The 26,766-nt window shown below is 47.4% G+C and overlaps 11 protein-coding genes across 11 annotated transcripts; 5 read left to right on the plus strand and 6 right to left on the minus strand.

The window, feature by feature from the left end:
- Positions 1–2,323: 2,323 nt before the first annotated feature.
- BT62DRAFT_1076244 (uncharacterized protein) lies at positions 2,324–2,886 on the plus strand (the record flags this gene model as incomplete). The annotated part of the gene is made up of 5 exons (XM_043179195.1): positions 2,324–2,342; positions 2,392–2,476; positions 2,532–2,543; positions 2,596–2,631; positions 2,682–2,886. Coding segments are annotated over 5 exons (194 nt in total), but the record flags the coding sequence as incomplete, so codon positions are not given.
- Positions 2,887–3,007: 121 nt separating this feature from the next.
- Positions 3,008–5,353, minus strand: BT62DRAFT_135878 (uncharacterized protein). Its single transcript, XM_043179815.1, has 12 exons — positions 4,901–5,353; positions 4,774–4,851; positions 4,475–4,721; positions 4,293–4,425; positions 4,163–4,240; positions 4,031–4,110; positions 3,868–3,975; positions 3,683–3,811; positions 3,506–3,632; positions 3,219–3,449; positions 3,101–3,168; positions 3,008–3,053 (listed from the first exon to the last, which is right to left on the minus strand). The coding sequence occupies exons 1-11, from the start codon at positions 5,307–5,309 to the stop codon at positions 3,109–3,111; spliced, it is 1,680 nt and encodes a 559-aa protein (XP_043039324.1). The 5' UTR covers positions 5,310–5,353; the 3' UTR covers positions 3,008–3,053; positions 3,101–3,108.
- A 29-nt stretch (positions 5,354–5,382) lies between these two features.
- BT62DRAFT_994254 (MT-A70-domain-containing protein) lies at positions 5,383–7,453 on the plus strand. Its single transcript, XM_043190460.1, has 3 exons — positions 5,383–5,915; positions 5,963–6,420; positions 6,479–7,453. Exons 1-3 carry the CDS (start codon positions 5,515–5,517, stop codon positions 7,345–7,347), a joined length of 1,728 nt encoding a protein of 575 aa, XP_043039325.1. The 5' UTR covers positions 5,383–5,514; the 3' UTR covers positions 7,348–7,453.
- On the minus strand, positions 7,405–8,701 carry BT62DRAFT_987072 (uncharacterized protein). The gene is made up of 3 exons (XM_043190044.1): positions 8,158–8,701; positions 7,774–8,104; positions 7,405–7,719 (listed from the first exon to the last, which is right to left on the minus strand). Exons 1-3 carry the CDS (start codon positions 8,661–8,663, stop codon positions 7,594–7,596), a joined length of 963 nt encoding a protein of 320 aa, XP_043039326.1. The 5' UTR covers positions 8,664–8,701; the 3' UTR covers positions 7,405–7,593.
- A 130-nt stretch (positions 8,702–8,831) lies between these two features.
- BT62DRAFT_932173 (uncharacterized protein) lies at positions 8,832–12,961 on the minus strand. The gene is made up of 6 exons (XM_043186302.1): positions 12,812–12,961; positions 10,907–12,751; positions 10,478–10,808; positions 9,913–10,414; positions 9,573–9,857; positions 8,832–9,513 (listed from the first exon to the last, which is right to left on the minus strand). The coding sequence occupies exons 2-6, from the start codon at positions 12,711–12,713 to the stop codon at positions 9,073–9,075; spliced, it is 3,366 nt and encodes a 1,121-aa protein (XP_043039327.1). The 5' UTR covers positions 12,714–12,751; positions 12,812–12,961; the 3' UTR covers positions 8,832–9,072.
- A 41-nt stretch (positions 12,962–13,002) lies between these two features.
- On the plus strand, positions 13,003–16,012 carry BT62DRAFT_949668 (zinc finger dihydrouridine synthase). The gene is made up of 14 exons (XM_043188112.1): positions 13,003–13,093; positions 13,145–13,396; positions 13,448–13,781; positions 13,832–14,141; positions 14,195–14,226; positions 14,281–14,332; positions 14,394–14,621; positions 14,673–14,839; positions 14,895–14,997; positions 15,048–15,241; positions 15,291–15,310; positions 15,367–15,524; positions 15,578–15,738; positions 15,782–16,012. The coding sequence occupies exons 1-13, from the start codon at positions 13,053–13,055 to the stop codon at positions 15,703–15,705; spliced, it is 2,019 nt and encodes a 672-aa protein (XP_043039328.1). The 5' UTR covers positions 13,003–13,052; the 3' UTR covers positions 15,706–15,738; positions 15,782–16,012.
- A 2,337-nt stretch (positions 16,013–18,349) lies between these two features.
- BT62DRAFT_932174 (peptidase) lies at positions 18,350–20,735 on the minus strand. Its single transcript, XM_043186303.1, has 19 exons — positions 20,549–20,735; positions 20,463–20,500; positions 20,359–20,411; positions 20,185–20,295; positions 20,119–20,132; positions 20,022–20,066; positions 19,884–19,967; positions 19,772–19,836; positions 19,686–19,717; positions 19,626–19,634; positions 19,469–19,572; positions 19,336–19,413; positions 19,262–19,285; positions 19,162–19,211; positions 19,054–19,111; positions 18,977–19,005; positions 18,879–18,922; positions 18,785–18,830; positions 18,350–18,729 (listed from the first exon to the last, which is right to left on the minus strand). Exons 1-19 carry the CDS (start codon positions 20,726–20,728, stop codon positions 18,630–18,632), a joined length of 1,164 nt encoding a protein of 387 aa, XP_043039329.1. The 5' UTR covers positions 20,729–20,735; the 3' UTR covers positions 18,350–18,629.
- A 134-nt stretch (positions 20,736–20,869) lies between these two features.
- On the plus strand, positions 20,870–21,360 carry BT62DRAFT_1006014 (mitochondrial 54S ribosomal protein YmL19; the record flags this gene model as incomplete). The annotated part of the gene is made up of 2 exons (XM_043177203.1): positions 20,870–20,899; positions 20,953–21,360. The coding sequence occupies 2 exons, from the start codon at positions 20,870–20,872 to the stop codon at positions 21,358–21,360; spliced, it is 438 nt and encodes a 145-aa protein (XP_043039330.1).
- A 1,065-nt stretch (positions 21,361–22,425) lies between these two features.
- Positions 22,426–23,392, plus strand: BT62DRAFT_932177 (uncharacterized protein). The gene is made up of 6 exons (XM_043186304.1): positions 22,426–22,552; positions 22,606–22,734; positions 22,798–22,845; positions 22,904–22,978; positions 23,031–23,150; positions 23,200–23,392. The coding sequence occupies exons 1-6, from the start codon at positions 22,457–22,459 to the stop codon at positions 23,275–23,277; spliced, it is 546 nt and encodes a 181-aa protein (XP_043039331.1). The 5' UTR covers positions 22,426–22,456; the 3' UTR covers positions 23,278–23,392.
- A 178-nt stretch (positions 23,393–23,570) lies between these two features.
- BT62DRAFT_949680 (uncharacterized protein) lies at positions 23,571–25,011 on the minus strand. The gene is made up of 5 exons (XM_043188113.1): positions 24,735–25,011; positions 24,506–24,682; positions 24,377–24,453; positions 24,169–24,293; positions 23,571–24,046 (listed from the first exon to the last, which is right to left on the minus strand). The coding sequence occupies exons 1-5, from the start codon at positions 24,888–24,890 to the stop codon at positions 23,703–23,705; spliced, it is 879 nt and encodes a 292-aa protein (XP_043039332.1). The 5' UTR covers positions 24,891–25,011; the 3' UTR covers positions 23,571–23,702.
- Positions 25,012–25,379: 368 nt separating this feature from the next.
- On the minus strand, positions 25,380–26,743 carry BT62DRAFT_896074 (uncharacterized protein; the record flags this gene model as incomplete). The annotated part of the gene is made up of 6 exons (XM_043183245.1): positions 25,380–25,480; positions 25,535–25,643; positions 25,698–25,814; positions 25,866–26,040; positions 26,094–26,243; positions 26,301–26,743. 6 exons carry the CDS (start codon positions 26,741–26,743, stop codon positions 25,380–25,382), a joined length of 1,095 nt encoding a protein of 364 aa, XP_043039333.1.
- Between the last annotated feature and the right edge of the window lie 23 nt (positions 26,744–26,766).

Raw genomic sequence — 26,766 nt, forward strand, 5'->3', positions numbered from 1 at the left:
TGTTGCTCATAGAGCTCTTTGGCCTGTCATTTCTGCTTGAGCTGATCCAATCAGTCATGAACACTGTTGCTGTCAGAATCATACTTTGTTCTTTCATATTCTCTTCTGATGTCATCAGATACCTGCTGGATTCCATATCCAGTGAGTATAAAGCTGGTATTATAGAGGCTTGAGATAGACAGAGCAGAGCTGAAGAGTGGTGGAGAGGGGCTTTCTTGGAGAGTGGCATATCTGAAGTGTCTGTCTACTGCAGCTCTTCAAGCATCTTCAATAAAGTCTCTAGCATAATCTCTAATGCTGAGCTCATGAGAGGCAGTGAAAGAGTCAGAGAATGGTGACTCCTCAAAGAAGTCACCAGAGAGGTCCTCATTCTCATGGTTAGAGATGGAGAATGGGATCTATAGAATGCATACTAGCATCCATAGGTTTTGGAATCCTATAACACTATGATGCTCATCATTTCAGCCCACTGTTTGAGGGAATCTGGCTGGTCAGAGTTCTTCTTCTTTTTGAAAACCTCTTTCATTCATGTTACTAGGCCTGGCTTCAGGTATGGTTTCTGACACAGGCTGAAAGAAGGCTCTGGCAGAGGAAGAGATGTCTTGGAGAGAGTGATCAGAAGTGACATCATAAAGTATTTGTTGGATTTGCTAGAAGGATTAGTAGTATCTGACTACCCATGCTGAAATAGATTAATGTCTGTGGCAAAATATGATAATGGCTAATAAGCCTAAAAGTGTTTCTATGATCAAAGCTAGAAGCTTAAAGAATTTGTTAGTGAAATCAGTAGTAGTGATGTTGATAGTAAGCATTCAGTCTTCTTCACTCATAATGAGTATAAGAAAAGAGAAGCAGAAGTCTCAAACTAATTGTTAGGCCCAAGTGATATATGAACTAAGACACATGATAAATAAGTGCTGTATCACATTTGTACAATGACACTTAAATCCACTTGATGTGTTGATAGTTGTTATATCTCAAAGTCAATGCAAGTAGTTGACTCAAGATAAAGCAGTAGAATAAAGGATAGTTCAAAACTAGAGATACATAGCACTGTCTATGCTACTTATATACCACTAAGTCTGTTACTAAATATACTACTACTAATTGTAAGTGTCTGTGCTATAGTGCTCATTGTCCTGATGAGGCAGTGTTATCTACAAAAGGCTTATTATGCTATTGTTGAGATGTCACTACAAGACCAGAGACAATGGCTGATTGTGCTGACCAAGGTTGTCCCATGGTTCTAAGCACTGACATAGTCACTCTGACTAAGCATAAATAGGGGTTAATACTGCAAGAATGAGAATAAAAGTGAAAAAATCATAACAATTATATCAACTTTTCTCAAATCACTTTCACCTCTTTCTGAAGCTGAGATAGCAGAGTATGAAGAATGGCTTGCTCTTGAAGATAATGTGACAGCCTCTATAAATTGAGATAAGAAGAGGCATTAACATCACTGCTCTCACAACATCATCAATGAATCAAGTCTCATACCAATTTATCTATAAATGACTATCTGTATTTTCTAAATATAGTAGCAACCACTTATATCACTCCAGACTAAGCTGATTTTCTCATCCTGACTCTCATTCCTCCTAAAATCATATAAGGTATAGGAAGCTCATCTATTATTGCATATGGAACTGAAACCATTAAGCTTAAAGTCAGAAAAAGAGCTTCTATCACTCTTGACAATGTTTTATACATTCCTAGTGCTACTGTTCACCTCATGTCTATTTCTGCACTTGCTCAGCACTTCAATATCATGCATGCATCATTCATGGTTCCACATGGCTCTGGTGAGGTTTCTTGGTGGCCAAGGCTGAGTTTATCAGAGTTTATTGGGATTTTATAAGCATCAGCAGATCACAATTAGAGAATCATGATAAGATCATTTATATTTAACAACATTCTGCTTTACAAGTGCAGCTACAATTGGCATACCTACATATCCATCACCTCATGCCCTAACCAGTTTTTCTGCAATCCACTCATACACTTCAAACCACTACCACCCTCATCATACATCTTTTAACAGCTATTATAGCTGTTCACATGTTGCCATCAGATTGAGGGCAGCCTTAAGGCCCTTATTGTAGCCAGTTATGTCCCATTCCTTGAGCAAGCAGCAGAGGCACCCAAGGATTTTGCAATGCAGCAATTCATTTGTGGTGTGACAGCCCGGAAGGATCCGTACCGGCACTCCGGCACTGCCGAAACTGCACAGTTTTGTCATCAAGCCACCAGGTTTGTGGCTGTGCAAGCAGAGCTCAATCTCCCAGATTCGAATTCAGTGTACAGCAAGAACCAGTCGACGCCATGGCCAAGTCAAAAAAGTAAGCGCCCTTCAACCTCTCCATATTGGCCTTCTAATAATGTTTTTAGCCATACCAATCACAACCAGAACAAGAAGGCTCACCGTAATGGAATCAAGAAGCCACAGGCAGGCCGTACACGGTCGTTGAAGGGTGTGAGTCCCGCACGTTTTCTTGTCTGTGTTCCAGGCTGACCAGTAATACTTACAGGTTGACGCTAAGGTTCGCTCAAATCGCTTCATTTGAAGAGAATGGAAAGGTTAATGATTTGTAGTTCCGCCGTAATGCTCGCTTTGCTCTCGTTGGATCGGTGCGTCGCTCTGTGACACTATATGCTGTATTCCTAACTTGCATCTGCAGCGAAAAGCCCGAGCAGAACAAAAAGCTTCAGAAGCATCGTGATATTCTCATTTCGGTTTTGAACATTACCGCAAAACTATGTATGTCTGGTGGAACGACATGAGCCGTGGGTTACAGTCAAGGGCCAGTTCAATATGTTATGCGTATGCAGATATAATGCTTCTCGATGCAAAACAAGAAAAGCCGTTGAAAACATCATTGTGTGAAGTGTTACTACTGTCCAAGGCTGTTTTCGTACGACCTGAACGAACCTTGAGCTCCAACCATATCTAACTTGAACACCTAATAACGACTGCACCGCCTGAGTTTGGCGGGATGATCCTTCTGCACATGACAAGAATAGTTCTCGGGACCAACTTTTCTCCAAGTAACCTGTGCTGAAGATGAGCGGATCTTCCTCCCAAGAAAGACAAAAAAACCATTGAGTTTAACGTTGTATCGGAATATTCTTTGCGTTTCGGTCCAGTGTCGCTCTCAACCGCAGTGCCTGCAGATGAACCGTTAGTTTTTAGCCTTTCTGGTTTGGAAGTTGTGTACCGCAGCGTCCTCTGGTCTTAAAGCTCCTTTTGCCATGTTGTGTTTTCCAGAACGCAATTTGGCATTTCTAGATGTTGTCATTGTCCTGCTGGTAGAACCTTCATGGGTTGCAAGCAAGTTACGACACTCTTCGTCCGTCGCAATATGCCCGTCGAGAAGGGAGAAGAATTTATGCCGAAGGACAGCCTTGATACGTTCAAATACGTGTGTCGAATACCATCCATCGCGCTCCTGATGTTTCCCTAGTGATAAATATGCAATAGAAAGAAGATCCCAGAAATACTAACGTCGCAAGTTTCACGCAGGTCGCTGGCATCCTCAATCATTTCTTTCAACATTGGATCTTCAATATCGCACAGTTGGAAGGCGGCGGTCTCTTTCGTCAAAGTACGGCCATCAAAGATATGAGAAGTCCTGGAATACACATTACTTGCGCCAGTATGAACATGATGAATTGACCTGACCTGCGTTCGAGATCTTTGTCCACACCATGCTCCAAGAGAGTGTTGGTAGCCGAACGATCTTGACGCCTCGTAGCAACTGATGGTCTGGCGATGGGGTGATTTGCATTCCTGAAGTACAGCCGCTGGAATCTATAATATATAACGGTCAGATTGAATGCGTCCTCATCCTATGAACGAAAACGTACAATCTGGCTTCCGTATGTTTTCGAGGATCATAAGTGAACCTGACCAATGTATCGCGCCACGGTCCATCTTGGAAAACATAACATACAAGAGGCAGTAACACTTTGGAACTGAAGCGAAAGCACCATCAGATCACAATGCCAATGGGTGAGCAAAATGAATGACTTGTGGATTTCCCTGGCTTCTCCGGGTGCAAATTGGTTGAACAGTGACATCCGTGTCCATACAGGTCGGTCGTTGAAGAACTGAAATACCAATGATCAACCTTGAAGACTGCGAAGGACAAAGAATGTTCACAGCTTCAAGCATTTTTAAAATTCTTTGGTCTACTTGAGCGCGGACAGCTTCAACGTTCTGAGGTGGTTTGTCAGGAACCTGACGACTGTTAGTCGATGTTTGGTTATCGTTGTAAAGAAACTCGACAAACTGCTGTGTCTGTGAAAGATATTGTGGCAGGTCCATAACCTTTCCAGCGCATACGATTGATAAGTCTCTTCTTTTCCTCGCCAGTCTCTTCATCGACGGTTGTTGAGACAATGGAAGCAGTATTTGCCTTGAAGCTTCACGTATGTCAATAAGGGATGAGGTAAGATAAGGTGTAAATTATACTTGTATACTTGGGGAATAGTTTGTCTGCTGAAAATTGGTGGAGGAAACAGACGAAGATTGCTTCGCATGGCGGAATCAGAAACGGGTGGAGGTTTCGAGACATCCATCAGTTGCGGATCTAGATTCATCTCAAAATCTGAATCTGAGGTCGAGAAAGGTGGTGGCAGTGGTGGTGAAGATGATGAGTTGGCTGGGACCATATAATCGGCCTTTTCTTCAGGAAATCTATATGCGCGAATGGCTTCCACTGCATGGCATTTCAGTACTGAGACCATTATGGCATTTGCACAGAAGCATACCATCCATGGCGGACATAGACATGCGGAGTTTACCCATAGGATCTTCAACATCGGGCTGGTATTGATAATCAGCCAAACCTGAGAAAGAGTCAAACCGCGGCGTAAACGGAACGGGACAGTCACTGGCTTCGAAATCTTATAGTCTTGGGAATGATACCGACTGCTTCTGTCGTATATTCTCCAATAAAGACATCCTCTGGGCTTTCAGTTTGTTTCTTTTTCTTCCGTTTGACGACCTTCAAGAGGATGGCATTCGAAGCCACGACTTCGCCTGGAATGGGATGAGAGAATGGGTTGTCAGGTCTGAAGGTAAGCTCTACAAGAGACTCGGCTTTCGATGTGGCGCGTCTGAATGCGCTATCCAGGGTTGCCTGACCCCCCAGAGTACGAATAGCCTCTGGAACAGAAGTAGGTTTTACGCGACCGGGATACTCAACGGAATAGAAAGGCGTCGAAGGTAGAGGAAGGGCTGCCGCTTCACGGTACGTAGAGGTCGAGCCCGAAGTAGACGCCTGGGGTTCAGTATTGGAATCCATTCTGAAGGTAAAGGAAAAAGGTAAAGTCAAGAAAGCAAAAGGCAAATCAAGGCATCTAATCTTATCGCCGGCTCTTATTACCTCACGATCACGACCAGCACCGTCACGGTCCATGAAACGAGTACTCTCTAGAGTAACAGTACTGGCATCCTAACACTTCTTTTATAGCCTGCCAAGTATACAGCTTCACCAAAACGACCACCAAATGGCGGCAGCAACGGTCGACACGACCCTTGCTTCGGCCAACAGTCTGCTCGCCTACCATAGCTCTCTCATCGACGGCATTCGTCGTTCCCAACGTGAACATCGACGTCAGCTCCATTCTCTACCTCCTTCCATCTCACAGCCTCTCCTTTCTCTTCCTTTGATTCAGTCGCCTCCACCGTCTCCACCGCCGTCTCCAACGATACAGCCTGTCTCACAGTCGCGTCAGAACAAGTACAGAGCGGATCTACCTCCCGCGAAACGTGCCAGAGTTGCGAGATATAGGAATTATGTACCAGAGGAGGAGACTATCCGCAACGACTACTCGCAGCGCTATGTCGACGGCGGGGAATGGCCGCAGAATTGGGTGTTAGGCGCTGAACCTGAACATCGTTTCGAAGAGTGAGTGGATCCCACTTGCACTTTGCAGTCATTCTTATACGGCCTAGGTATCCCAAGCAACATCGCTTACTTGCTCTCAAAAAACTCTCTGTTCAATCCCATTCTTTACCCCCTTCCTATCTACCTTTTACTGCGCTTTCTACAATCCAACCTTGCAAGTTCGACGTTATTCTTCTTGACCCCCCTTTCTCTTCTTCATTCACTTGGAATCATCTCCAGGAGCTCCCAATACCTTCCCTTGCGGCCGATCCCAGTTTCGTCTTCCTGTGGGTTGGAAGTGGCGCTGGAGACGGATTGGAGCGAGGAAGAGAAGTGCTTGCGAAATGGGGATATCGACGCTGTGAGGACGTTGTCTGGGTCAGGACGAATAAGGTGTCAAACAAGGGACCTGGCACTGACCCACCGACGACTTCTCTACTTACGAGGACTAAACAGCATTGTTTGATCGGGATACGAGGCACCGTGAGGAGATCAACGGACAGCTGGTTTGTCCATTGTAACGTTGGTGCGTACATCAGAATCATCCTTCAATAAGTCTCCAGGTTAAATAAGATTTCTCATAGACACGGATGTGATCATATGGGAAGGCGATCCAAATGATCCGACGCGAAAACCACCCGAAATGTATACTCTCATAGAGAACTTCTGTCTTGGGACGCGACGCTTGGAAGTCTTCGGTAAAATATCGTCACTACGGCGTGGCTGGGTAACTGTACTAGGCAGTGAGACCTCCCCTGAAGGTCCTATATTTGTTGAAGGTGAAGAAGGTGGAAATGCCACCCGGTGGGAACACGAAAGCTGGGAAAACAATATCAAGGAAATCGCTGGCGGGGGCAAGTTTGTGGTCCCTATGACGTCCGATATCGATGCTCTCCGACCAAAATCGCCCGTAAGAGGCGGGAGTACGAACAATGGAAGCTCTGGAGGTGTTCCACTCTCAGGCGGCACCCCAGCGGGGATTGGGGGCGTGAATATGGTGAACGGAGCTCGATTCAACAACGGGGCCAGACAGGGTGGGTTTGGCGGGATGGAGATGGGTGTCGGAATACCCATGGGCATGGGCATCAACTCTCTTGGTATGGGGGTGGGGGTTGATGGTATGATGGCCGGTGGATGGCCTGGGATGCAGGTCATGGGAAATATGGGTATGGCTGGGATGGAGGGAATGGGCGGTATGCCTGGAATAAATGGTATGAATCCCGGCATGAATGGAATGAATGTACCCATGATGGATCACCAAGCTATGCAAGGTATGAATGGACAGGGGATGGGGATTGGTGGTATGATGATAGGTGGACAGGGTGGTGGATTTATGCCTATGTTCAACGGCATGGGTGGCTGGGGAGACGGCCAGTTTGGTATGGATGGCGGTGGCTGGGACGGTAGCGGAATGATGCCTGGTATGGGTATGGGACAATGGACTAGTTACTAGGATATGTTTCTTAGGTTATCATTCTGGTATTTATTAATGTTCATCGTGTATGTACGCATTTTGTATACTTGCCTGCACCTAAATCCATACTGGGTATCTGCACAGCATCAAATACTGTTGCATTTGAATGTTTTTACAGGTCATGAGGGCTGTCGTAAATTATGAACCTACACGGTTGAATCGTACACTACCTACAGATATACCGTCGACTGGGAAAATTACTGGGAAAATAAACAAAGATATCAATCAGTCGGAGTGCTGCTCCTTCTTATATTTGCGACGGTCCATTTCCTCCCTCGTCATGCGCGTACCCAGTATAACATCCCAGTGGATAAAGAATGGCTGGGCAAAGTTGTGCTTGATACCAACGGTCTATAACATACCGATCAGCTTTTGGCGCGATGGGATGAGATCCATGACACATACCTGGTGATGTATGTCATGATAATCTGCGTTATTTGATGTCATGAATTGAAGGGGATCCCATGGGAAACGGTAGCCGCAGTGGTCATCGCAAGTTTTAAATGTAGCAACGACGAATAATAACGTCGCTTGTCGTACCGTCATACCCGCCAATATTTCAGCGACGACAGAGCCGAGGGAGTCCAGACAGAAACCCTCGACAGGATGGTTGTACAGCGCCCCGAATGCGTACGGGACATAGAGACGGTGGTGCCAGGAGTGGAAATGCTTGTACATCCATTTATTGGTATGCATCCAGCGGTGAAGGGTGTATTGCCAGGTGTCGATAACAAACCTAGACGTCAATATCAGAAACTGAATGAAGAGACACGAAAATAACAGACATACATTCCAAAGACCAACTGTAAGAATGGTATTGCCCACCAGTACATAAAGTAAGATACTGGCCCAACTGCAGGCGTGGTCCACTCCGCCAGGATGCCTCTCGCAAGTATAGGGCGAACGAAGCGAGCAATAGAGTCGATTTTTAACGAATGATTGACAGCAGGTCCATTATCATCCCCCAATACAATCAATCCCAGTATTGTCTGAAGAATATGCTGAAAGATGACGGCCCATATTACTTGTAAGCGCGAGACCCTGTTTCGCGACGTGACTTCGGCAGATTCGTGGATGCGGTACCTCTCGAGCCACTTCCAAGTCGACATGTCGAGGTAGTGGAAGAAAAGGCAGATAGCCCAGTATGCTACCACAGGTGCAGCAAGGGCGAGGTAGTGGTCAGAAAAGCCCTCTACAAGGTCCTTGTTGCAGGAATAGTAGAAGGGTACATTCTGGCAATCGCCTAGCCGAGTATTGTTCGTCGCACCCATGGAGAGATGAGCGTCGTTGTACATGTCGACAGCCAAGAATGGTCGCGGTCGTCAGATTTTATTGGACCATGATTTCGTCATTTCTCACGGTGGCCGATCGCTCGAGACTCGCGTCCGAAAAACAGGCTCGACCTCTCACGACCCCCGTCATTCCTGCTGAACATGGCACACTGTGCACAAAAACTAAAAATACTGCTATAGTACACAGGGTTGGGGGATGTCATGTAAAAATTTCTGGGATCCTGTAAACTCAGAATTTCCTTGACAAGTGGATAATAACCGTGACGACACGCGTACCCGGATGAGGAGGCCTGTAGCCTAGATCGAGTAACCAGACCAAGTTCGACGCCAAAGAAAAGCATTCTGGATTGACAACACCAGGAAAGGAGGAACAAGCGCCCAAGAATAATAAGGTACAATATATATCCAGACTTCAGTGACCCTTCTTCTCAACCCTCCACTCCTTGAATATCCCATCCAGACTTTTGTATATCAGATGCGAAGGCAAGCAACGTATTATCTCCCCCACCCGGCCATCAACATCACTTTTTCCCGTCTCTCCGACCGCCTTCTGGGCGTATTCTGTCGCCAGGCGAAAGATAGCTAACACTGCCAGTGAAACATGTGTTTGTTGTCCGCCATGGACAGAGTCAGGCGAGAGCGCCGATAACAGAGGCCCGACGATACTAGGCGTAGATATAGTAGGCCCAGAAAGGAACGGAGTAGCTCGTTCTCCTCGCACGAGACGCAAAAGGATCTCCAACAGATTGTCCATTTCAGTCATGTGCGTCTTCACGAAACGTTCTCGTTCATTTTGTGCGCCAACAGGAGAATTTACCGCCCATCCATCGAGTACATTGCGGATGGTCGGAGGCTGGTAGAAACAAGGTCAGATCAATAAACATTTCATGCCGAAAGAGGAAGAGCGCGTACAGGATCAGGATCGACAATGGCGATCTTTTTCTCCCAGCCTTCCGCCGCATCTCCTGCTACCCAGAACATTCGTCCAAACATACTTCTCAGCCAGTCTTGTATATCTCCCGTCTTCACCCATTTCGGCTCAGAAAGAGGTCTCGTGATATCGAGGTATGCAACCAGCGTAACATTGGTAGGCAACTCGGATTTAATAAATGGAGGCAACGTTAGGTCGGACTCCACGGCTTCAACAGAGGAGAGAAGAGGCACATAAGAATGTGTAGTATCTGAAAGACCTTCAAGCTAAGAGAAGAAAAGATTAGCATCAGAGGTTGACGATAGGACTAAACGAGCTTACAATAACGCCTTTCAAATCCTTTTCACCATCCATGCTTACAGATATGCGTACCTCAATGCGCCCCTCAGCACGATAGACCTTCACCGAGTCCACGACTTCTGCATCAATGATAAGACGTCTTCCACCATTTGCATACGATATGGATAGACGATTAGCAGAGGGTGTCCTCGCAGATTTGGCTTGCATCAATTGAGTGCTAGTATCACCGTGAGCAGACGCTGTTGAAGTAGAAGCTGATTGCACATTGGACAAGGGTGAAGCAGGAGGTTCTGGCAGATGGTCCAGATGAGCATCGGTAGTCTGCATCTGCATAGGATCTCCATTTCCATCCGCCAAAGATGCTGTAGAAGAGTTCAATCCAGGTGGTTGGGAGTCAATTTCCAACAATGTTGTAGTCCTGGTCAGCGGGGCAGTTTGCGATTCTTCTTTGTCCGGGGTGGCTTGCGACGGCTCGGAGACCTGCGTTTCAGCACATCCAACATGATCAGCAGTCTGCGTCTCACTGTAAGCAAGAGGAAAAATTGGGTGAGGAAGAGATATGGAGGAGATAGCATCAGATACAGACACGTTAACAGACGAAGCAGCATCGTCTGATGATGAAAGAGAGCATAAGACAGGAGCCTCAGGCAGCGCGACAACATCAGAGGCATCGGAAGGCTTGCCCTCATCATCAGAAGGCAACACTTCAGCGCCAGTATTCTTAGTGCTCATCGACAAGCCATTCACACCATTTCGCCCATCCTCTTGCTCGACAGGAGCAGAGACGGGAGACTTGTGACCATTGAGATGCTCTGAAGCAGTACGCTCTGCTTCATCATTGGGATCGTCGTTATGACTCCCAGTCCCAGCCTCAGCATGCATCTTATCAACACCTGCCATATCAATATCAAAAATGCCTTCGAGAGTGAAATGTTAGCAGCGAGTGCTCAACCTCAAGGAAACGAGGGGTCATGCACAGCAAGCACGACGACTGAAAGATCATAACCAGACTCACCATGAGTATCGGAATTGCCAGTATCAATGACAACGTCGTCGTCGAGAAATTCAGCATTTTCGCTCACATGGAGCTGAGCGCCAACCTCTTCCTCATCTCCGTCATGTTCCGCATCCTCACCTTCAACAATGGCAGCCATAAGCCAGTCAGTTTCACTTGCCGTCTCTGCCACACTTGCAACACTTGATCTATCATCGCTCATGTGTGGAGGTGGTGGCTGCGTTCTGCCTTCCTCTAGATCTATGTCATCATCCTCCAACTTCTTCCTTTTGCCTTTCCTCGAATCGGAAGGCGCAGCATTAGTGGTAGAACTGTGGGGGATAGGCTGAGCATCTTCTGCAGTAACAGGCGTGTGGAAATAGATCCGAATTCTGGAAGGAGGTGTATCAATAGGCTCAGGAGCACGTGTATGGGTGACTGATTCGTCCTCATCTTTCACCACAGGGAGATTGGGATCGGATGTATCGTTAGAATTTTTCTCGCGATCTCCCCCCGATGTCGGTTCACCCTCAAGAGGTTTTACAGGGGCACCCTCTGCTACTGGCGCGTTTGCCTCTACGCCGACAGGATCCTCAGCCAGAAGTTCGTCCTCAATATCGGGTTTCGCTGGCTCTACTTTCGCAGCTAACGAAGAAGGCATTATACCCCAAGCCCACGACAACTCTTGAATCTCTAGGCCGATAATCCTGAAATCCGTGAGCGTCCGTTTGTTTTCATCTTTTTTACCAATACTCCCAAAACTTGAAGACATGGAACCCTCTCTGGTCCCAAAAGTGCCATCATGACGACTACCTCTGTTTGAATGCCCTTGCCCACGGCTTCTAAAGTTAGACGGCTGGTGTGAATAGTTTCCCGAGCCCAGATTGAAGGACCCGCCGCCCCTGCGGTTGTTACCACCGCCAAAATTCCCTCTTGATCCATGACCCCTCAAGGAACCCCTTCCGCTTCCGCCGCCAATATATCCACTTCCATTTCGTCCCCGCCCCCCCATTCCTCCTCGATTTCCTCCGGGTTGCCCTCTACCTCTACCAGCACTGGATCCTCCACCTCTGTTTGAGCTACCCCCGCCGCGACCCATTGTCATAGAATTGCCGCTCATGGGCCCACCACCGCGGCCTCCGATAGCAGCCTGATTGTATCCTATCGACATGCCTTGACTAGGAGCAGGTGGCGGCTGGAACTGTGGTGGAGGTGGTGGAGGTTGGGGTCGATGTTGCTGTTGCTGTTGGATTTGGCTGGGACCGTCGAAACGCTGGCGCTTGGCCGGAGGGAGATGTTGTGGAGATGGATGGTGAACGTTACGATTTTGTTGCTGGGGAATCTGCAAAGGAAACATTTGCTGTCCGGGCTGCTGGGGCTGCTGCATAGGATATGCCTGAGCCATAGGTGTAACCTGAGGAAGGTAAGGTGTGTAACCAACCGCCGGTTGATATGGGTTATATCCGGGCGGCGGAGGAGGGGGCTGGGCTACTGGGGGAGGTGGTGGATGGTGAAACTGTTGTTGCTGTTGCTGTTGCTGTTGCTGTTGATGCTGTCTTTGCCAGTGGTTTTGTTGAGGTCCGTAGCCATAATTCGCGTAAAGGGCGCTCTGCTCTGCAGGTGGACGCGGTGGTTGAGCGGCCGGCCATTGGGGGTTGTACTGAGCTGCAGCTGCCTGGCCATGTTGCTGTTGTGCTTGGGCGGAAGCAGCCGCCCAGTAGCCAGAATAGTCGGCTTGTGCTGCTGGCTGAGGTGGTGGTGGTCCGGGGGGTAACGGAGGTTGCTGGGGCGTGTACGATGGCTGTGGAATAAAAGGATTTTTGTTCATGAATATTAGAACGCGTCGAAGCGTGGACTACTGTAAATCTAGAACCAGAAAGGCCAGTGAGCTCAATGTTTCAGGGCAGAGAGGACAAATTTCGGTACCAGACGGCTGCTGGAGCCCTTTTAGAATCAGATACGGGACCTCCTACGCCAGAACTGAAGGAAACAGCCCTCAAGAGACTAAAAGTACAGGGTATACGGTCGCAGTATTCACGTATCGCGGTCTGGTCGCGGTCACCGGCGTAGCAAGACAAGTGCGTTCAATCTCCGCCTGAAAATTTTCCTGCGTCATAGCCTGATCCGCTGCTAGCCTCAGTCAGGGGCGAATTTTTGTTCAAAGCGCATGGCTCAATTCCCACCTGGAACAGCGCCAATAAAGGCAGAGTAAGCAGTTTTCCCACTTGTCAATGAAACTTTTGTATTGATGAAACTCAGATATTTACTCTCAGGCCCAGCACCAAGTTCCGCGCCGGATGACGATGCTGCTGAGGGAAGTAGAAATTGTATCGGTGGGACTTGGCGTTCGGAAGAGCCGCGTTCCAGTGGGCCATCCCGTAAAAAGATGTCCAAGGAAGAGAAAAAGGCCCAGAGAGGCCAGAACAAGGGCAGGAGGTTTGGCAAGATCAGAGACGAGTTTGATCTCTGCTGGAAGATTGCCAATGGGGCTGCATGTGAACACGGGACAGAGTGCATCGCTTATCCTTCTATCATATCGTATTCCATCTCATTCATTTTCAGATGTCGATTTAATCATGACATAGCGTCATACTTGACCACCAAACCTCGCGATATCCGTATTTCCCGGGTGACAGAAATATCAGAAAACTCGCCTTTCATTCCCGAAACACCGCCCGATGCTTTATCTGACGCGTCTATATGCCCCGTTTTTGCAGAACTTGGAGAGTGTAGATATGGTTTCAAGTGTCGTTTTTTGGGATCCCATGTCCGCACCGACCAAGTTGGTTCTCTATCACTCTTCACCGATGAAGTCAGGATGGCGAATGCCGCTGTGAGTGCCAGGGAGGTCAACTTTGTTGGCTCAGAAGCTCAAAAGATGTTACGTTCGAAAAAGGTCTGTTCGTTTCATTTCCAAATACGTTAGTGCTAATATTTGGTCGACAGTATCAGTTTCCTATCGCCGATGCATACATGAAAGAGCAGAAGTTTGCGGAAGATGCTCCTAGGAAGTCCGAAAAAGAAACTCTGATCGTTCTGGAGCCAGAACAGATGGAAATGGAAATAGAACTATCGTCTACGCCAGCTGGCAACAGCGCGTCCATCAAAGAGGAAAATGAAATCTCCGTGGAGAACTCAAAGATTCTATCCGAGAAGGTTGTGCAGCGCACGGGTGATTTGTCCTCGCAGGCAGATACTCCCGATGTTCCTGTACGCTATAGAGAAAAGAAGCGGCTCAATTGGTCAGGGAAGACTTGTATGTGCTTCTTCCTCTAGTCCTGCACCGTGAAACCGACAGCGAGCCATCAGACCTCGCGCCTCTTACTACTGTGGGTAATCTGGTATGCTGATCTCGTCAATTAATTATCATTAATCCTAATTGATTTCATCTTTAGCCGTTCCGCCGACTCTGCGTGGCATATGGCGCGGATATCACCTGTGGCGAAAGTAAGATTTTATCATCCATTTTACGATCAGTTTTCTAAGTGCATTTTATGACTACTTTAAGTGGGCTTGGCCACGTCTCTCTTATCAGGATCCAAGGAAGAGTGGTCGCTGGTAAGACGGCACCCTTCTGAATCTACATTTGGTGTGCAGGTGGCCGGGAACAAGCCAAACACGTTGGTACCCACAGCCGAAGTCCTTGCCAAAGAAATCGGAAGTAATCTCGATTTTGTTGACCTCAACTGCGGATGTCCCATAGATTTGGTGTTCAAAGCAGGAAGTGGTTCTGCCTGTGTGTTCCAGCTCACATCCTTTTGCGTTCTCTAACAATCTCAATTTTTAGTACTCGATGCTGCGGGAAAGTTAGGTCGGATAGTTGTCGGCATGAACAAGGCTCTCGGAGAAATTCCTGTCACTGTCAAGCTAAGAACAGGTGTAAAGGAAGGCCAGAATACTGTCCATAAGCTAATGCCTCGCTTGAGCACGGAGTTTGGAGCGAGCTGCCTCACGGTAGGAGTTCGAATCTACGCCCTTGCTCGTAAATTAAATCAGGGTCGGGTTTTAGCTGCACGGTCGCACCCGACAGCAGAGGTACACCAAGTTAGCCGATTGGGATTACATTAAACAATGCGTGGAGGCCGTTCGTGCAAAGGAAGCAGAGGAGGATCGTGAGTTTCATGCCACCCCTTGTCTGCTGATGCTAATATTGAGTGTCAAGTCGTTCCTGTACCGATCTTCGGAGGAGGAGACTGCTTTTCGTCACAAGACTACTGGTCGTGCGTGGAACAGAGTGGTGTTGACGGTGTCATGGTTGCACGAGGCGCGCTCATAAAGCCTTGGATTTTCACGGAAATCAAGGAGCATAGAGAATGGGACATAAGCTCCCGCGAGCGGTTAGACTTGATAGGAAAGGTATGGATGCCGATCTGACTTCATCGCTCGCTTCTGACGAGGCATATAGTATGCTGAATATGGGTTGAGGTACATGCTTCCCTCATACTTCATCCCTCGACTACGCTTCTGACATGGGTTCATAGTCATTTTGGGACTGATACAGCAGGCGTAAACGCAACGCGCCGGTATCTTTGCGAGTCACTTTCGTTCCAATACCGCTACACCCCTATCGGATTATTGGAACGATTACCTGGACGTATCAATGATCGTACACCAACATTCCGAGGTAGAGACGACCTAGGTGAACCATCTGTAAGACTAGTTTCGTAAAGTTGTGCTAACGTCAAAGGTCAGAAACGTTACTGGCTAGCGATGATAGCAGAGACTGGGTCAAAATTTCGGAGATGTTCCTTGGACCCGCGCCCGAGGCTTGGTCTTTCACGCCAAAACATAAGAGCAACTCGTATGACAGTCAGGGCTGAGCGTTAAATATACTAACAAACGGAAAACACGTAGTATGTACGCCTGTACTTATCTTTCAATACTGAAACTTGGCAGATTTAGCAGGTTTCATCAATTGAACGGGTGAAGAGTCAAATCATAATCATGCATATGAGATTGTCCGCGTAATGAAAAAGTCGTAGGTTGCTCACAAGAATATTGGATTGACAGTTTCGAGTGAGTAGTCACTGATCTTGTCATAGGGTCTTCGTTGGCCCCCTTTGCTAAGGGTAAGTAGTCGGAGTTGAAGTTCTTTCACCGGTTACACTCTTAGCCATTAATTTCGGGACTGATGGGGTATGGGCTACATTCCAGAACCCCTTCTCAGGAAACTCAGGGTATTGAATGCAATCGTGATGACTTTTATTGATTTGCGTGGCGGGTGGTCTGACCACCGCTGCATTTGTTGGGGATCTATGGCGTGGCTTACATAGAACGCTGCCGCTTCAGTTTTTGCGGGAGGCCCTCATCGGCCATCAATCTTTGAAACTGACCTTTTTTTCGTCGATGTGGCTTGAATACACGTTCAAGGTCAGAAGCGTTAATCGGGACTTGGTCCTGGCATTCCTTCATGAGTTGCACATCTAACCCGCATGTATGTCGTGTTTTGATTCCCGGACTCAGTCCACAACTAACAGGGATTCGAAATTGTCCTCGATGCATTGCCACCTAGTGATTCCAGCTCTTAACATTGTCGTGAGTTACATGTAATGTGATATGGCGCAGACGCTAGGATTTATTGCGGCTCCTAACACCCTTTTCTGTCGAATTCCAACAGGTTACCGCCGCCATTCACCTGATACGAATAGCCAAATTATCCAAATTATATCACTAACAGCGACTGTGTCTTTGATATTCTGTCAAAAGTGCATGAGGAATTTGAATGGAGGAAAGCAAGGGTAAACTTGAAAGTTTTCTTATGGTTTCATCGGCATTTTCGGACCGTACACCGGCTTTTTTTTAAGGTGAACGTTGAGTATGTAGTCGAGTCACGATTGAACTCTAGGCTTGGTGCTACTCAAAATTCGGCGTCTTGTTTTCCCGAGCGCAACGTTCTGAAAGTCATATTTATGCGTGACATCCGTCACTAGAGACTGAGGTAAAGTGCCATAATAACTGGACCCGCACCTGTTCATGAAAGATCTTTACAGCGTTATCAGAGATTATCAGGACCACGGTTACATTCCGAAAGAGGATGTTTGATTTCTATTGATTCAGCCTGTTCAAGTGGACTATATCATATTAGAGTGCTAGTCTTATGCTATCCCCAAGAGATCGCAATGATCAGAGAGATATCTCAGCGTGTGCGAAATGAAAGAAGGTTCATGTCGTACGGACTTTGAAGTCGACCAATCTCGGATGCAATCGACTGTGTCGGGATCGGACATGCCAGTGGGGCTGCGGAAATTCCAATGTTTTGCGTGTACGTTGAAGCTGATGTCACTGGAAAATCTCTTGTGGGTAAGATTACCGCGTTTTCAAATAGAACAGGCTGTTGTGCAATGTTCTCGCCCTGGACTTTACACTTTACACTTCACATAAGTAACCCATAGGCCAACGAATTCGAACTCAATTTGATCGTGGAGCGATTGGATCGTTCCCCGTGTCTTCCAGGTTTCCGCGGAATGAGGCCGATGATACTCGTGGTCCCAGACCATTGCAAACGCTGTCCTGGACTCTCGGTACGGATCTTTGGTGGCCACAACGATACGGCTTACATCTACTTTTCGTGTTCAGGCAATGGAACCGGTCCCGGCCTTTCTAGAGGATCCCAACGCTGGGGAGGACGTCTTGTGTACCACACGGAACCGAAGGGTACCTGCCTGTCATATCATTGGACAGAAAATCTCAACTTTCTGTCGCGTCTTTCTCCAGGCAGATGAACCACGTTTCCCGGCTAGCACGGCCGATTTCCCAGCTTCTATAGATTGCGACGTGGACTAATGTAAATTGAGTGCTTCAAGCTCCGTCAAACGGTGCTCCGAAGGTTTTAATATCCAATGAGATGTTCCTAATAACCACGATGCAATACATGTGTGGAGACCTCAGGTTTTTCAACCGGTGGAAAAGGTCCGATCACAGCATCCCGACTCTACTCGTTATCGACAGACACAGAATATCAGACGCATGCTTTACGGCGTACGATCGCGGACTTGTAAAATGTCCCTCATTTCTCTCGAGAAGGTCTAACTTTCGAATGCTAAGGGCATACCTTTATGTGCTGATGCGTTTGATCTTTGCTTCGAATACCAGCCTCATGAACGGCCGAATTGACTCCAGTATGGCTTTGCCTAGTAGCCCTGGCACCCAGTCGCGATACATCGACATCGGTGATGACAGGTCGGTCCGGTCATGGGCGCTTAATTTCCTCAATCAGACGTGACTGCGGATGTGTTCAATCGTCAGTCAATTGTCAGCAGTATGCTCGATTATTCACAGTTCAATGAAAAAACTCCCCATATGAGGCTAACATCTGTTTCTATGTTGGGTTTTCGGCGAACAAGGCTGGTCATCTCAACAACAATTGGTCTACTATACTAAGTATTCAGAAAGGTTTTAATCGTAAGCTTGATGTCCGGTTCTTTCAAAACAACGAGCTTCTAACCAATAATGAAAGAATGCCCAAGGCATGACATGCTACGGTATTCTCGCGACTCCAGTGGCGTCAACTAATAAATTGACTCTTGAACGCCTATTATCCAAATTGTCGGGCTCGGGCCCATCAACACACCATTTCACGGTGTTCCTGAACCATTTTGGCTTTCAAACGTGACACTCTCACCTTCAATGAATCCAGCTTATCCTACATCGAGTAATTCTTGATTGAACAGTACTTATCCTCAATGTTAAATATTTCAAGACGTACTGTGCTGAGATTAATGTAGATCATCGTTTCGTTCATATTCTAATCGGACCATCCACCAAGCTCAACAGCGAAAGCGACAGCAAGCTTGGAAAATTCTAGCATGTGAGCGAAGCTGAATTCATCCGAGATATCAATACGACTGATTGAACCCATTAGAACGATGATCATGGAGAAAGAAGAGAAGAAATGCGTACTCGTTCGTGGAATGAATGTTCTTGTTCGAATTCTCAAAAGTGCTCTCTATAAATAACCCATCAGAAGGCGTCCCTGAACATTTATCACCCCTACCGATTGTGAAAGCACTTGGGTATCCTGCCTTGCCCCAAGACGCGCTACAGAGTAGTCACAATGAAAAGTTTACAGGAAAATTTACAGCAGGCACATACTGATCACTGCAAGCGTATCCACACGCAGTCTTAAAACACGTTAGATATGATCCAGTTCTTTCAAAGGTCATCCTTACCTCCACGTAAGGGATATCTAGGTACGTTTCAACAAGTTCTTTGTTGAATTGCGTGAGCCTAGCAGAGCTTAGATCAGTGACGTATTTAAATGCCATAAAATAATGTACTCCGCGTCGACATAGTCGATGATGATTCCAACTTCTTCCCGGGTACCGCGCTGCACGCATGTCAATAAGAAGAGCGATGTACATCATCCGTACGGCTCACCTTGACCCATGCAGTCATGTCGAACTGGTTGGAGTTGAGCATTAGGACTCCGCGAAGAACGTACAGTGTCGTACCTGACTCATAGCAATAACATGCACAGATCGTGAAGCATAGTCACGCGCAACGGCCTGAGAGCCCAAAAGACCCCCTTCCTGCATATGTAAACATGATGAATACGTGGCGAAAGATCACTCGCATTTCACCTACCTCGGCAGAGTACCAGTGGAATTCAACAGTCTTCTTTGGGTGGAAATTGGCGGCGAGTAGTGCTCGATACGATTCAAGAATCGTGACGCTACCGGAGCCGTCATCTGGAACCTAAGTCAGGGTAGATCCTAGATTAGGGACCAAAGTTCATCATTACCGTCGGCACCTAGAATCAAAGTCAAAATATGATGGAATACGAAGTAGCAAAACCTTTTACCAGGAGCGGGTAGGAACGGCCACATGTTAGTGCTATCACAATTAAAATAAACCATGACGCTATTTAGAACGTCAGCGAGAACGTACCTATCCTGATGCGCGGATATGATGATGATGTCGTCGCTTTCCTCTGTGCCGGTAATACGTACAATCTTGGAGACAATCAGTGACAGCTTGAATCTAACGAAGGGCACTCAACGATGCTGTTCTGGCCCCAAGAATGGGGGAACTCTGTGAAACTGATGCGAGTCTGTAGAGATGCTGAACCCCATATGTCGGTTATCTGTGTGATGGAATTGTACATGGCAAGTAGAAGGCGCACTAAAACAGAACACACCTCGGATATCTTAGAGAGAAGCCATTGCTGGCTTTGCTTCCCGTACTACAAATGAATTGATTGAACACACGTCGAACTGCAAGGCACTAGTCCTCACGTCACTGCGGTAATCTGAGAAGGAGTAAATGAAAGGCCGGAGGGATTAGAAGAGTGGCAAACGTACATCTTGTCCGAAAGCTACTGAATTTCTCCAAATTCTCCTTTGGACCTTTAGTAGATAGGCTCCTCAAAATAGGCTTCACTTTCTCAGTGGCGTTCGGCGACGGATACGAGGCTGTAACAACCAACACATGTTTACTGGCTGGCGCCGTGACTAAGAACGGATAGGTTCACATACACTTGCGGTGGATCCGGGAGAAGGCAAAGGATTCTAAATCCTGGGAGTTGGTGCTATACATAAACTCGGTAAATCCTAGGTCTAGATAGTGATGAATGGCTCACATGTCGAAAAACTTGACGCCTTGCGCTTTCAGCTTGATCTGAAGCAAACTGAGTCGAGACAAGAGACAGGAGAAGGAAAGCGATACCTTGTCCAGTTCCGTCATCCAAACCGCGGCTTGCCCCTCCATTTGGACGAGCCTCTGGGCGCTTAGATCTAAATGAAAGCCTGGCTCAGTTACCGAGGACTGGAATGCATGCTGGTCGAGCACCACGGGTGACGCCGCAGCGAGGCAGGCGAGAGGCAAAAGGAATGAGAGAGACTTCATGGTGGTAAGAAGGGAAGGGAGGTGACTAGGAAGGAGAACGAGCGCACCGTCGCGAGGCACTTGAACTGAGTGACGTCGCCCCGTTAGATTACGTTACATGTACATTTCCCTTCCTTTTTCGTACCTTGATTCTTTTCAGTCATGGCAGCAGCTGCGAAGGACCAGCTTGTGGTAATTTCTGCATCATTACCCTACAAGTAAAGCTTTTCATAAATATTTCTTAGCGCATTCTTATCGCGGCAGGGAAAGCAGCGCCCACGCCACCAGTGGGGCCGGCACTTGGTGCTCGTGGCGTCAAATCCATGGACTTTTGCAAGGAGTTCAACGCAAAAACAGCCCATATTGCACCGGGGACGCCAACTCCAACTATAATACGCGTTCGACCAGACCGAACCTTTTCATTCGTCACAAAAACTCCTCCCACCGCCTATCTTCTCAGACAAGCTGCCGGAATTGAGCAGGGCACTGGAAAGCCCGGCCACGAATTTAATGGGACTGTCAGTCTGAAGCATATCTACGAGATTGCTAGGATAAAGTCCACAGACGAGCACATGAAGCATCTCCCTCTGGAATCTGTCGCCAGGATGGTCGTCGGCAGCGCCAAATCGCTGGGCGTTCGGGTTGTTCCTTGAGCGCGTCCCTGTAAGTAAAACTTGCATTAAATTTGTCTTCATATGTGAAAGAGTCCTCGATCTTATCTGGCTCCCAGATTGTTGCCATGTTCCGTCAGTCGATGTCGGCGTCGGTGCCTAATAACAGTAGATCATTAATAACACTATCTATAATCCAAGCCGTTCAGTTATGAAACGTGAGTTTTCGTCCTAGGTCTCTATTTGTGAGAGTCAAATTTTGGATTGAGATTCATAGCCTTTGCTGATTGATCGCCCAGCCTTTGGGCGAGAGCTTGTTGCCGTTCTTTGTATACGAATCCAGCATGAGGCACTTGCATTTCCATTTCCGACATTTAGATTTTCCGGCCTCAAATACCTCGTATGTCCTTCCAACACCGGCAGTTCATATTTTTCATTAAGAAGTCGGACTCGAGCAAGACGACCCATAAATCTATCTTATCGTCCTCAGCTTTCAGCCGGATTCAGTAATACCGTCACAATGTGGACCTCACCGTCAACATGCTGTCCTAAGCCCCGGATACAAGTTACACGTTCATGTCGTCCCTTCGAAGCCCAATCCACTATCTGGTACCAGAATTTCCTTATACAGCTGGCCCCATGGACAAGGAGGTGGTCAGTACTGAACAATCCTTCTTTCACGAGCGAACTGATACGCCGTGGATTTCCTCATGTGCCACATTGACTGTCCGTACCGCGTATACATTTAATGTCAAGTGGGGAAACTTTCGGCCCATGCCGACTACTGACAAACTGCGACGAGGCATGTCGCAAGAAATTTCAGTGCTTACTCTTAATTCGTATGGGTTTTTTTCGAATCGATCATCCTGGCTTTACTTACAATCGGAGTCTTACTCTATCGTCCAAGACTGGCCGTGATTCAGCCCTAGACTTCTCTAACACGTTCACTGCGTCACCTTTATCTTTTCGCGGTCGACACGTTCCCGATCGTTCCTTTGGGCTTTCGGTGAAAAGGCCAACATGAAAGGTTTTACCAATTTGACCTCCCTCCGAGTATAAAGTTCGGATACTCTGGTCAAAGTTCTTCAAACTCTTCCGCTGCTCCGACTTCTCTCTCCCCTCCTTCCTCTCCCAAGAAATGGCTACCCCTTCTGATGACATCTTGTCTTGGACCAACCAGGACCCCCGCGAAAGTCAGTTGTTCAACTCCTGGGGCGTCCTATATCGATTTCAGGTACGGCTAGACTTCGCAGAGAAGGAACCATAGACTGACTGTTGTATTCTTAGACTACCGTAAGTCCTAACGGACAGAGCGTAACCACGCTCTGGCGGTCCATCCGAACGAACAAGGAAGACCGCGTCGCCAAACTCGAGTGGGCCGCCAACGGTGGTCTTGGTCGAATAGTCATCGGTAAAGTTAGTTCTCTTTCCGCGCTACCTCCTCGCCGTAGAAATTCATTCTGACGTTATGTCATGTAGAACACTCTGCCGATGTCCGACCTTGTTCTGGCGGACCCACGCATATACGTGAGCACTTCACCCTTTTCAGCTGCGACGTCCGCCTGATGAAAACGACCTTTTATAGGGTTCTCGCGTTTTCAATGGTCCAGATGGTCAGCAATACCGGTGGCGCCCTAGTACTACCAGCTCGGACATCGTGGTAAGTTTTTGATTTATACGATGGTAGTGTATAGCTTACGTCGACAACGTAGCTCCAAGATGCAAATGGCGCCGTTATTGCCTTCTTCCGCTCTACACATCCAACACGGTACCAGATCGGCGATGTGTATTGTGAACTGCACTTTATACGGACGGCAGGGTCAGGAACAGTGGTAAGCCAGATGTGGTCTTGAACGCTATACATTCACTGAATCACGGAAGATGCACCCACCAATCATGGACATGGTCACTGTGACTGCTATGCTCTACCGCTTCTGCGCGATGTTCAACCTGAAGTAGCAGCCAGACATGAAATACGCAAGGAGTGTTTAGTTCCAATATCCCTTTAGGTTCATGAACAGTGTACCATATTCTATGTTCGACAGTTTTGCATAATTTATGATTTTCAGACAAATACACGTCAAAAACGAACGAGATAACCGGTCACACCTTCATCGATAGTGAATACATGCCATCAGGTCTGTGCCTCACGTGAAGGAGTGCGGGAAGAAAGAACCCAGACCGCGATGAAATCATTTGGGCACGATGCGAGCCGCGGTCTGCATCGTGGCAAAGATGTCATACGTACTGATCTCGAGTACTCTGACAAGTCTCTATGATTGGATAACAGTTTACGATCAAAACATAACAAGAACCGAGGTTTGTACAGAGTACATGTATCGAAATTCCCATCAGCCCCCAATCACAAGACCTCCCCTCGTTGTTCACAATTTCACTTTCTCGTGGAACTCGTGGCCATCTGATTTTACGCCATCCACAATCGTGTCCACGGTACGGATAACCCATTCGGTGCCCTCGTCACTGGAGAGCCACGCGTCTTCTTTGCTCTGGTTCTCCACAATGCGAGCCTTCAGCAGGCCAAAGACATGGCTGGTGAGCTGGGGAACGACGCGTTCTTCTGCGCGTAGACAAGCGATGCCTACGACGGAGCCGAGCGCACGACTAAGATTTCCCTGATCAGGATCTTTGATGCTGCTCGACTCCGCGTACCCCTTCACCCTTCCCGGAAGAGGGGAAAGCACGGCACCGTAGCACTGGATGATGAAAGCTATCGGAGCAAGTCATCAGATAATGTAAAGCTTCCATGATCATGTAGGGAAGACGTGTTTGGAAATTGAAAACGTGCCGGTATTGGGAACGGTGTGTCAATCAGCGGGAATGTGTACGCACAGATGAAATCTGGATGATAACCGCCCAATTTGTCGTGTAGTTTATCGGCATAAGGTGTATAAAGCGCATCCCAGAGAGCTTTACCCCGCACAAGGGTCGATTCAATGTTCTCGGCGGTCGCAATTCTGCAATGAATAGGATTAATGCCCAAAGGAAATAAAGATTTAAGGCCCGATGGGAAATTTGAGCTGAATGGCAGGGAAAGTACCTGCGAGAATCCTTCCTCAAGGCCGCCTTTACCTCGTCGTCAATTGCTTCATTCAATGCGGCCAGGGATAAGATGACCTGGAATTTTTGAATGTCGTAAGAAGGACGTCTTGATAAGGCCAACGCATACCCGAGGAACGCCGACGAAGATTGTGCTCTTCAGCGCAGATTCTCGCACGAGGGCAGCCTTATTGACAGCTTCCAGAACGCTGCTTTTACGACTCCCTGTGGTCTCATCGGTGTCGGTTATGAAACGATAGAAGTGAGCCAGAGTGGGAGGGCGATTAAGCGTAAGAAGTGTGCATGTCTAGTACGAAATCCATTTAAAACAGGTTGATATGCGAGTGCGTTGCATTCACCGTCAATACGAGCCAGCCGGTTTCAGCCTGGCGCGACTGTGCGTCTCTGTATGTATTCGAGAGAATCTGGCGGAGTCTGGTGGAAGTTGGACTTGGCAGAGGATTCGGATTGTGAAGGGTAAGCAAGTGTTTGATGGCAGGCGAAAGCTTGACCATACTTCTACCGCGAAACGAAGATATCTTGGTATCCTTCGCTTTAAAATTTGCTTTATAAGAAGAGTAAGAAGAATACAAGTCTGAGCTTATACTTTTCAAGAGCGTTTGATCGGTATGTGGCTCATAGTAGAGCCGGCATACAAAAGGCACCGGCCCTTAAAGCACGTTAGTGTATCATACTTTGAGGGACAGACTGTGGCTCAACTACGAGAAAATCCAATCTGGGAGGACCCGCGGATAAATGAAGACACATACTAATGCAATGTAGATAAAATGTTACTAAGAAAACAATAATTCACCGAGGGCAATAATTCATCGAGATCAACGATGCCGATAAGACCAAGTGATCAATAAACAAGGCTCGCAAGCTCGCCCGACTACCCGTACTACGGGTCTGAAAGATGTGGGAATGTAATAAGGGTATCGACCAAATCCATGTATATATGGGAGGGAAAATTGGCGCTTCCGAGTGGAAAAAAAAATAAAAGTTTAGTAACCATTGATAAACCTATACCCAAGACTGTTAGGCAAACTGTCTGAGGCCATCAGCTGGCATTCGACGTTAACATTGTACATGTCGAGCATAGCACCTAGAAGCAAAGGCGCTCAATAACCAATCAAAGTCAATGAAATCTGCTACTTACCGAACCACATGTAACTTACAATCCAGTCAGTGGAATCCATCCATGCAGTTGTAGTGGCCAAGAAACTCCAAATTTCGTCTGATGTACATTGGGGCCCATTGTTAAAGTTCTACCGCGTTTAAATCAATCACAATTCCCACCGAAGTGTCATGAAAAACCTTACTTGGCATGCGTACTCAGTAACCAAGATTGGGAGTTTGAACGTGTTATAGAAGTTGGTCTGATACGTGATGAAATCTGAGGCAGAGACATCATAGTAGTGCGTAGCGATGGCATCAATCTAAGGGAAGAAGGTGAGAACGAAGGGTGTATAACAGATTGGTATCTTTACAGTGCATCCAACACATTGAGCGAAGAACTCTTGAGTCCAGGTGAAGCCTGCGGGACTGGAAGAGACGGCGGGGGCAACGAGCTTGTGCCCATTGGCCTTCTGAGGTTCAATGTACTGCCACCACAACTGAACGGCATGCTCAGGAGTCATGTTGGACTGAGTGGGCTCATTGGGCCTAGGCGGGCACGTCAAGGAAAAGAAATAAATCGGTACATGAGCTTAACATACTCGTTGAAAGCTAGAATGTAAGTGGGGGTAGTGTAAGAGCCGATGTTCTGTTCAAATTCCGCAATATCCTTGTCACCCCAAAGTTGAGGGAGGACTTGGAACCCAACATTGGAGGCAGCAGGAAGGGGGTCACTGCCCCAAGTGTACAGGCTGTATAACGACGCGTATATAAGCGATATGCAAAAGAAAAGCTAATAAAAAACTTACTATGTCATATGGTTAGTCTTCCAGTCACCCAGTGTGCCAGTGTTGCCATTGGGCCATGCCAGACCACCTTTGGGCCCAGTCCAGACACCCGAGCTGGAAGAAGTGGTAGCAGAGGATGTGGAGGAGGCGACGTAGGTGCTCGAAGAGCTAGTTGTGGTAGGCGCTATATAGGGGGGGGCCGAAGAAGTGGAAGCGGGTGTGTACGAAGATACGGTTGAAGAAGAGACTAGCGACGAGGACTCGCGAACCTTGCAGCGCTTCGAATTCGAACGCTTTTTCTTGGAGACAAGCTCACGACGCATACCATGGTGGACACCACGGCGATGAAAATTCTGACCGTGAAAATCAGGAGAAAGAGCAGCGACTGACACTGGGCTGTAAGACAGGGCGATGACGGCGAGGGTCGCAGCTGCGAGTAAATTCAAGAAATTAGACGGGGCCATTTAAAGTGGTCGTAAAAGAGAGA

Source organism: Guyanagaster necrorhizus (assembly GCF_019112545.1).
Source record: "Guyanagaster necrorhizus MCA 3950 unplaced genomic scaffold BT62scaffold_13, whole genome shotgun sequence".
Taxonomy (NCBI): Eukaryota; Fungi; Basidiomycota; class Agaricomycetes; order Agaricales; family Physalacriaceae; genus Guyanagaster; species Guyanagaster necrorhizus.